The sequence below is a fragment of the Panicum virgatum genome, chromosome 2K (genome assembly GCF_016808335.1).
Source record: "Panicum virgatum strain AP13 chromosome 2K, P.virgatum_v5, whole genome shotgun sequence".
Lineage (NCBI taxonomy): Eukaryota > Viridiplantae > Streptophyta > Magnoliopsida > Poales > Poaceae > Panicum > Panicum virgatum.
Window position 1 is genome coordinate 65,794,885 of NC_053137.1, and position 9,907 is coordinate 65,804,791.

At 43.2% G+C, this 9,907-nt stretch overlaps 2 protein-coding genes across 4 annotated transcripts; one reads left to right on the forward strand and one right to left on the reverse strand.

Annotated features, from left to right (window-relative positions):
* Nucleotides 1-470: 470 nt before the first annotated feature.
* On the forward strand, nt 471-4,152 carry LOC120694684 (nodulation protein H-like). 3 transcript variants are annotated; one of them, XR_005683595.1, is made up of 8 exons: nt 471-726; nt 1,388-1,526; nt 1,617-1,855; nt 1,960-2,218; nt 2,714-2,893; nt 3,219-3,374; nt 3,455-3,833; nt 3,941-4,152. XR_005683595.1 is itself a non-coding variant. In XM_039977878.1 (7 exons), exons 2-7 carry the CDS (start codon nt 1,524-1,526, stop codon nt 3,629-3,631), a joined length of 1,014 nt encoding a protein of 337 aa, XP_039833812.1. In that variant the 5' UTR covers nt 471-726; nt 1,388-1,523; the 3' UTR covers nt 3,632-3,885. The 3 variants fall into 3 exon arrangements, 2 of the variants coding, with proteins under 2 accessions (XP_039833812.1, XP_039833813.1); XM_039977878.1 differs by lacking the exon at nt 3,941-4,152 and having other exon boundaries at nt 3,455-3,885; XM_039977879.1 differs by lacking the exons at nt 471-726; nt 3,941-4,152 and adding an exon at nt 733-1,117 and having other exon boundaries at nt 3,455-3,885.
* Nucleotides 4,153-4,330: 178 nt separating this feature from the next.
* On the reverse strand, nt 4,331-9,352 carry LOC120694682 (pre-mRNA-splicing factor SYF1-like). Its single transcript, XM_039977876.1, has 7 exons — nt 8,036-9,352; nt 7,170-7,495; nt 6,898-7,082; nt 6,625-6,795; nt 6,004-6,204; nt 5,152-5,400; nt 4,331-5,065 (listed from the first exon to the last, which is right to left on the reverse strand). The coding sequence occupies exons 1-7, from the start codon at nt 9,241-9,243 to the stop codon at nt 4,619-4,621; spliced, it is 2,787 nt and encodes a 928-aa protein (XP_039833810.1). The 5' UTR covers nt 9,244-9,352; the 3' UTR covers nt 4,331-4,618.
* Between the last annotated feature and the right edge of the window lie 555 nt (nt 9,353-9,907).

A 9,907-nucleotide genomic window follows, 5' to 3' on the forward strand; every position in this document is an offset into this window, starting at 1 on the left:
TTTCATGAAAACTTAGTTTCCACCGGATATGTTTCCCTTTTAAGTTGAATCACCAAACGATAAAAAAAAAGTAAAATCACTTACTCAAGTTAGACCTTAAAAATGAGAAATAAATCCTTTGACCCCGTCAAGTTCTTTCATAGTTTACCACTCTGACATGGTCGCTAAATTGCAGTTATCATCAATAACTCAAGTCACAAACCATTGGCTAGGGTGGCAAAAAAAATGGCACTTATTCTGGAGGATGTCATATTGCTAAATAATTCTTATAAAACAAGATACGGTTAAATGGGAATCAACTAACCAAAACTGAAGGTAAACTGGAGTAAAGAACGGAGTAATTACAGAAATTACCCATGTACTAGCTCAAAATGGGAAAAATAACAGCATTTGAGTCATTGATTGACGACATCAGCTTGAGGAAATTAACAGCCTCTTAACCAGGTGCAGCAAACGCTCCGGCTCATTGATGCCTTCATTACCTCTGAGTCTGACCCCATCCTCTTTTCGTTTTATTTTTTGGCTTGGCGCTTTCCCAGTTCAAAGCGGCCTTGCTTAGGCACTAATCCTTCCACGACGAATCCCAAACCATTTTAAAAAAAAAAATCAAGAGACATTTCTGCGGCGTCGTGCCTGACCGATCCTCTTGTTCTTGTTTGTGAGACCAGGAAAGGTGGAGCGAAAGAGAGAGCGGGGAGGAAATCTGCGTTGGCGCTGACGAACCAGGTGACGACCGTTCTTCTCCGCCTCCGCGTGTTAGGTTGCTCACGCGATTTCGCTGCTACTGCTGCTGTGCTGGCCCTAGCATGCTGTGCTGCTTCTCCTTCTTGCCACTGCTTGAAGCCTCGAGGGGTCCGCGGGTACTCGGCCCCGCTAGCTGCTTGATTCTTCTCAAGTTCTCATCCGAATCCTAGATTGGCTTTGGCTGCTGAGGTTTTGGGGAAGTGCTTTGTTTCTTGGATGGAGGCTTGTCGGAGCTGAATCTCGCCTTGAGTTTTAGTTAGCCGTCTTCGGATCTTCCCTTTCTTTATCTGGTGAGGGTTCTTGGCCATTTGGGGAGCTAAATCCCAACTGGGATTTCGTCGGCTGCTTGAGTTCCTCGGTTCCGCAAGTTTTGGTGAGAGATTGTCGTCTGCTCCTCCTCTCCTCCTTCATTATTGTACCAAATCCTATTAGAGGGTTTCGTTTAATGTCTTTGATCTCTTTTCCCAGCCTTGGGCCTCTTTGTATCCATCCAATTGCTACCTGGTAAACATTGTTAAGCATTACATGGAGCAGATTTGCAATTAGCACTATATTAGCAACTACATTGTGGAGCATGTTCCTCCTCCTTTTATGACCACCTTGCTGACTGTAACAATCTACACTTGCTTTACGCCTTTACCAGGATGCGCTGTGGTTCGTTGGCAGATGGTGAGCTTATGATGTCATTTAGGATTAAACATGTGTCTCAGCTGTGCTCAAGTGGGAGAACAAGAAATCAGCCTTCACTGTAGTTATTTGTCGCAACTCACAAGCAGAAAATGGTATAACACATTCCTTCTTGACCCCCGTTATATGTCTCCAGTACTTGCTAGTACAATGCCTGGACATTAAAATCATGTTTGCGCTTGCAGCACCCATATTCACTTAAGAGTTCCAAGGGAGCACCAATCCTGCCGCGACCGGTCTTCTTTTTCTTTGTTGCATTATGTGGATTCTATGTCTACTACCTCTCCTTCAATCAGATAACACTAGAAAACAGAAAAGAAGGGTATAATGGAGAAGAACAAAGGGCAAATATTTGCAGAAAGCCTTCTGTGCCATATGAGGAGCTCTGTTACGTGCACTTTCCAAAACCTACAAGTTATAGCAGGTAACCTCGCTGTGACCTTGAGAATAGATAGAATCTCTTTGTAGTCGTCAGTTATGTAGTATATTTTGTGGGTGATGTTGATACCGTTTTACCTTCTTCTGCAGGGGAGAATGCTCATGTACTCCTGTTCGATTCTTTGTAATTGTGTCTATGCAAAGATCGGGAAGTGGATGGTTTGAGACCTTGCTATATAGTCATCCTAACATTAGTTCTAACGGAGAAATCTTTAACAGGGTGGATAGAAGAGAAAATATATCATCCATCTTACAAACACTTGATAAACTTTATAATTTGGACTGGCTCACCAGTGCAGCGAAGAATGACTGCACAGCTGCATTTGGACTGAAATGGATGCTTAATCAGGTACTTTGACATTGCCTTTTTCATGGTTCTTCTGAATATTTAGAAGGTTAGTTTGTCTTTGTTAGTTAAGCTTCTGATCTTTCGTTTTCTAAAGAAAAAAAACAGTTTACCATGAGGTTATGCCAGAGGTTACTAACATTCTACTATAAATTACAGTTCTTGTGGGTGAAGTATGGGAAACCTTTTTACATGATCTACTTTCCTTGCAAAGTTTGGATTCTGTTAGAATTATTGATAGAATTCAACTGTGTCATACTGCAATACGGATGCTTTTCTTAAATCTAAGGGCCAACTGCCAACTAATCACATGCCTGCCGTTCTCAAAAATCAGTAGTCTGTACTCAGCATTCACCATTCAAGCTTGTTAACTCGTAACAATGATAATCCATGTTGAAACTTATTCTGTTCAATTTAACAGGATGAGAGGAGTTATGCTTATGCCTACAGGTGGTAAATATGTGCTTGGCAATAACTTTCATCGTTGTGTTTTTCTAGGGAATTTTGGAAAATCATGATGATATAGTTAGTTATTTGAACAAGAAGGGTGTCTCCATAATATTTCTGTTCAGGAGAAACACATTACGCCAGGTCATATCTGTGTTGGCCAATGACTATGACAAAGATGCTAAGCAGTTGAATGGAACTCACAAGTCTCATGTTCACTCAAAAGAAGAGGTATCTTTGATGCACAAACAGTTTCATTAATTTATTAACCGGCAACCCTTTCACTAAGAACATTTTCGCCATTAACGAAATGCCACTATTCCACAATGCTTCTTTGATTTATGTGTAGGAGCGGTAGCTTTGTTATGTTGGTCCCATGTATCCTTTTGAGCATAGCACTGTCCATAGCACATTTTACATGAGATGTGGCTTAGGTGACATATCACTTATTTTAGGAGTTAGGACAAATTCATGTTTTTTATTATTGGAAAAGAGAACTTTAAATCTGAGCTCACATTTCACCGTCTATCTGAGTAGTACTTTTCATTTTGAGCAGGCTGAGATATTAGCAAAATTCAAACCAAAGCTGGATACATCGACTCTGATCGCAAATATCAGAAACATTGAGAAGGCCATCAAAGATTGCTTGGATCACTTCAAGAGTACACGGCACATGATCCTCTATTACGAGGATATAATTGGCAATAGCAATGTCGCGAACTCATTTAATAAATGCCCTAATTCCGGATCAACAAATTCACAGGTTATCTGGTAGCATCTCTGTACACGCAGGCACTTTCCCGGGTGCAGGAGTTTCTGAGAGTTCCGGTGAGGCCTCTGATGAGCAGGCAGGTGAAAATTCACACGAGGCCACTGCCAGACCTCATCAAGAACTGGGAGGACGTGAGCAGCAAACTGAACGGCACAGAGTTTGCTCACTTGCTTGATGGCTCAGATTACGCCAAGTGAGATACACACATACTGATGGTAGAAGCCGGTTATACGTATTTGGAGTTATAGTTGCAAACATGCTTATGAGGCTAGTCTCAGTGGAGGTTTCATGAGGAGTTTCATAGACATTAAATATCATACCACATCAGCAAATTTGCTGACATGAAAAAGGGTTTCGTCATCACGAAACCCATCTAGTGGCCTGATTTTTTCTTTGTACATAGGAATTCGTAAAGAGCAAGGAATAAAGATCGGAGATGAGTTGTAGAAAATTTTCATGTTTCGTCATCACGAAACCCATCTAGTGGCCTGATTTTTTCTTTGTACATAGGAATTCGTAAAGAGCAAGGAATAAAGATCGGAGATGAGTTGTAGAAAATTTTCATGTTTTGCCCTTTTTTTAAAGTTACGATGACCACTCAGATTGTTCAGAATGTAGCTAAAACAGCTAGCATTTTATTAGAGCAAGGCTAATGATTTAGCCCGCTGCTAGCTGCAAGAATCTTTGTAGCTCATCTCTCAGTCCACTTGTACAGCAATTTAGCTCTCCACCGTCAATATATTGCCCACTTGTCTATCTCACAAAATTTCTTGGTACTTCTCTCTCTCCACCTCAACATTCAGCTTACTTATAGCCTACCATAATACTTGCTCTTATGGCAGTAGCAGTTTTCTATACCTTCCATTGACCACATTATTTACATTCAATGCTTTGAATGATGAAACATGGCACGGAAAATATAATATTCAAATTTACACCTCAGAATTTTGAGTTAGGAGCTCAAGATATAAGGTTTTGGTAACTGTTCCTTTCATTTAAGACAAAAGAAAGACCAAAACTACACGAAAAATGGTCACAAGGATCTACACTGATCAGCTTCCGTAAATTCTTGTATAAGAACAAAATGCTGCTCAAAACATGTTTACACGTAACACATACAACATCACTAAGCTCAAGCAACACAATGGTGCCCAAATGAGAGCTCTCATCTTAGAAGTGGTAGACTATTGACGCCGTCTCTTTATCCTCTCAAGGGCGCCCAGCTGCTCATTCTCTTGGGCACCGGAGCTTCCCTCCTGGCTCTCAGCAGCTCTCTTGCCGAGCTCGCCAAACACAGCAGCTGGAACACTCTTCTCTGCAATTTGGACATCCGGTTCCTCATCATCGCTCTCATCAGGCAGCTCAATGTCCTCATTGTTACCAGCCTGTTGCCTGCTACTCTCAGCCTGCGCCTCTACTCCAGCACTGACAAAGTTCATCATCCTGTTAGTGGAGGCTGGGGCAGTATTTTGTGCTGCTGGTGGCGCAGTGGATGGTCCAGAAGCTAGTTGCCTTTCCAAGGCTGCCATCTCATCCTCAGGAACGCCAGCACGCTTCAGAGTATCAACTGCCTCGTCCAGATTTAGCCTCTGATCCCTCTGCATCAAGTACTCTGGTAGTATGAAATGCGTCTGCACAACATAAAAAGTTTGTATGAATTTGTGATACAGGGTGTCTGTTCATGTCAAACTGCAGACTAAGTTGATAAGTGACATACCTGACTGCGGCTAGCAGCCACTGTACGTTTAATACGAAGCATCTCCCTGAACGTGTCTTCGTTACCATGCTGGATTTCAAAGTCATTCCACTTCTTCCAAAAGTCAGAATTGTTTGGATCAGCATAGTTGGATGCGTGCACATAGATAGCACGCGAACGGTCAATTTCTCCGAGGCTTCTTTCTAGCTCAGCAAATTTCATGCACATTGTCAGCACGTCTCTGTCTGGGAGGCCAGATTCAATTGCTTGCTACAAACGTGATAACAAAGATAGCAGAGGAAAGTTAGCATCAAACTATCAGTAAACCAGTGAAACATTTGCAAATATTGAAGACACAACCAGGCTAAGTCTGGAATGTAGTGTACAATAGAAGCAGGATCCAGAATTCTATAAAAAAAAATTGTAAGCAGATGGGTAATAGAACAGAGTATGGAAGAACCATTGTAAACTAATTCATGCAGTTACTATGATTAGTAAAACCAAGGTTAAGCAGCTCAGATTATTCGCTAGATGAAATGTTGTAGCAAAATTATATTCCAGAACAAGAGTACAATACTGCCACAGTGCGAATCTGTCGTAAAAATAAAAACTACAAGACAACAACCAAAAAGCAGAAGGCAGGATTCCTAGAGTGACCATAGAAGAAACATTTATATTATCAGTTCATCAAGTTACTATTATTAACAATAAAAAAAACATTAATGATATTGGATCTATATACCAATTTCTTCTATCAACAACAAATGACACCTTGGAAGAAAAACTAGATCTCAAAACAAGATGTCAACAAGTTTAACCAAAAACATAAGATAACAATCACAAACCGAAGGCAAAGAAGGATAATATGCTTACCTCGTATATTTGTCTTGTCCTTGGAACGCCAAACAGTTCAGCAGCACGTGCTATATAGATTTCATACATGTCCATTTTTTCACTGTTAGGAACAGCCCTAACAGCTTCATCATAAACATTCATAGCACGTTTTGCAAGACCATAGTCTTCCTCCAGTTTAGCCCATTGTAAATATAGGGGCTTCTTTTCATCTGGAGGAGCCTGATCAATAGAACCAAAGTGTAAGTATAACATTCTAAAGAAATCAATATAGCATGCACGAAAGAAAAAAAAATCCAGTGTCTAAACAAGCAAATAAAGCAAATAGAAGGGTGGGTAATATAGTAGCTGTACATGGGCCTCTAGATGGGCCTAACACATGGGCCATATGGGCTGTACATATATACACCAACAAATAGAATAATATGACATATAATCAACATGCAATAAGGGTCACATGGTTCACAGAGAAGCACAAAAACAAGTGTAATTTTGCAATTACAAAAACTTTCCATGAACATATTCATGGCATGCTCTTATGATGCTAAAAAAATTGATCAATCTGAGTAGCATACTGCCACAAAACCCTAGTAAGCTCAGGCAAGCACACATTCAACAAAGCATGGGTGTAACTTAACATACCTGTTGGACAGCTTCATGGAAAAGCTCCCTTGCTCGTTCTAACTTGCTTCTCTTGTATCTCTGTACAAACTTTGTGAGGTAGGTCACCCAAATGGCCTTAACGTGGGGATACTTGAATATTTTCACGCCCCTTTCATACACTTTAAATGCATCTTCAAAATACTTGTGCTCCTGTTGGCAAGGGAAACAGTAAAACAAACATCATATTAGCAGATGCATTAAGAAAATTATATTTGAAATTTCAGATGTGTAGACTTTGGACAAAGATCTCACCTCAAGAAGATATGCATAATTGAGTATTATCTGTGGAGTAGCAATTCGTAAATCCAATATTCTCTCATAAACAGCACGGGTAGAGTCCAAAGTTCCAAGGCTCTCTTCCAGATCAACGTAAAAGCTCCACAGTTTCAAAGATTTGTGTACTTTCATTTGGACAGGTTCGTTCCCCTCAGCAGCAGCTGCATAAATCATATTGTTAGCAAGAATGATATATAGATTATACAGGAATATGGGAGATTAACACAATCAAACAGAATAAATTATACCTTGCCTCTTAACCTCAACAGAGGGCTCTGCTGTTGCTTGCCTCATCAGCTCAATAGCCTTGTCAAAATTGTTGTGTCGCAGCTCCATCTCTGCCCATTCACACCAGATACTGGCTAAGTGGTCAACTGCCTTATAATTCACTTGAGTAGCCCGTTTGAATATATCTTCAGCGCTATCTAGACGATTGTGTTTCTCATACATCTTTGCAAATGACACCCATAGAGTATGGGGTTTCCCAACGGCTTTCATTGGGTCCACAGTTTTCACGGCCTCAACATATGTCGCTACTTGCCTTGCAGGATCCTTCTCAAAAAGCTTCACCCTCCTGCACATAATATTGAATTGTTAGCCAATTCCATCAAGCCAGAGAACACCAAAGGAAATTGCAATGTTCATTAGTAGGCTCAGAACTGTGAACATTGGACACTACATGTTCGCATGTCACAATATTACTAATCTGAAGGAGATTTGCGCATAGAGATTTGCAATCATTCTAATCACTAACCTGCCATGTCCAACTATAGAGAAAATGCACAAATACTTACAACTATGTGTTAGGATCTCAAATTAACTCGGGCAAATGTAAAGTTTTCAGAAGGGACAGCTTGTTGTAAGTTGCTGGTTTCTCATGAATATTCAAACTAAAATCGGTGGTATCCTAGCTTGTCTAAATTTCTCGCAGAGATCTACTGGCAAGGATGAAAGGTAGTGTTCATTTGAAGGGCGACATAAAGTGAATAATCCCTCAGGCATATTAATAAGGGAGTAATGTACATATTTTGTAGCTTATTCTGCTAGACATCCAGTTAACTAAGCTGCATAGAAAACACAAGTAATGAAATTGAGGTGCTATAACAAATCTCACCTGTGCCACTCCTCCACATTGTGTGGATTCTGTCGCAACAGCACGCTGCTAAGAAGCTCTGGTCTACGATCCAACAGCCACTCAAACCTTGCCATCCTCAATTCAGTATCATCCTCATCGTTCAACCAGAAATCCTCAAGGAATTTCTTTGATAATCTGTCCATCCCATTCTTCCTGCCCCCTCCCTCATCCTCGTCCTCAGCTCCCTCTTCCTCGGCAGCCTCCAGCTTTGCTGCAAGCATACTCTGCTCAAACTGTGTATATGCCTCAAACACCACGCTGAACTCCTTCACGGTAACCACTGAAGAAACGCCCTCCTCAAATACATCTCTAGCTTTTTCGAAAAGGCCTCTCCTGACATAGTAATCAGCCAGCGAGGTCCACAGCTTGCCAACCTCGTCGGTGAACTTCCGAATCCCACCGCGCAGGATGGCATCCACTTTGAGGCCAGCAACCTCATCAGCATGCTTGGTGAGGATCTCGCAGAGCTCGAGCCATAGCTGGTGCCTGGTCTTCCCCTTGACAGAGCGGAAACCATCATCATTGAGCACGGAAGCCAGTCGGTCAGCGGCCTCTTGCCAGCGGTTGGCGGATATAAGGAAATTGATGAAATCCTCTGCATGGGAGGGGTCGAACTGGAGGTAGCGGCGGAACACCCGGAGCGACGTCTCGACAGGGCAGGCCGGGAGCGACGCGAGGCGCAGGTACAGCGGCCAGATGCGGTCGTGCTGCGTGACCGGCAGCGCACGCAGGGCTCGGTCGAAGGCGCGGCGCGAACGCGTGAGCAGGCGCTGGTCGAGGAGCGACGTGAGGTAGAGGACCCAGATGCGCGGCATCTTGTGCATCGTCGCCAGCGCCCGCTCAAAGGTGTTGTTGAGCGACGAGTAGGCCGGGTGGTCGATGGGGTGGGGGCGCGCGTGGTCGAGGCGCTCGCGGAGGTAGGCGTGCCAGAGCTTGTAGCTCCCCGGGAGCGCCTTGAGCGCGCGCTCGTAGATGACGGCACGCTTGGCGAACGGCGCGGCGGCGCGTGCGACGAGGTAGCGCCACCACCCCTTGAGCTTGAAGGGCTCCCGCAGGATCTCCTCCTCGTAGGGCAGGTCATCCTCGGACGGGTACAGCTCCGGCGAGATTCCGACGGCTGGGGAGGGCGCGGCCTTCGCCGCCGACCCCGCCGACACCACAGCCACCGGACCCGCCGCCGACGGCATCCTCGCGCGGGGGGGATTGAGCTCGCTAGGGTTTACGATTCCGCCGCGTTAAGGTGGGGTGGGGTAAATTGCAGTGGCGACTGGCGAGGTGCCGTCGAATCGGGGGAGGCGGGCGAGAGCGAGACGGGCGGGTCCCCAGTTGTGGATTCGCACAAGGCCGACGCGGGCTCGGCATTTTTGATGGGCCGTGGGCGCAGGGTTGGATCCGTTTCGAGCCCGAAGTGGAAACGATGACGGGTGCGGGTTCTCGGGATGGGCTGTCCTGACTGATGGACAAAGGCCCGCCGCATCTTCACAGGCAGACTAAGGTGCTGTTTAATTTTAAAAAAAAATTCTATAATATTTGTCACATCAAATTTTTCGACAGATAGATTATTAAATATAGTAAAAAAATAATTAATTATAAAATATAATTATTTTATATAAGATAAATCTTTTAAATCTAATTAGGTATGATTGTATATTAATTGTCAAATACTAACAAAATTACTACGGTACCAAAATTCAAATTTTTTCGCGAACTAAACACAGCCTAAAAAAATGCATCTGAGAGACTATTTTGCTGTTGCCCCGTTCAATTTTTTTTCTGCCGCCAGTTTAGCTGTGTTTTTAAAAATAATTTATTTGCTAGGGGTGATTTTATTGGCATCTGGACCGCACAGAA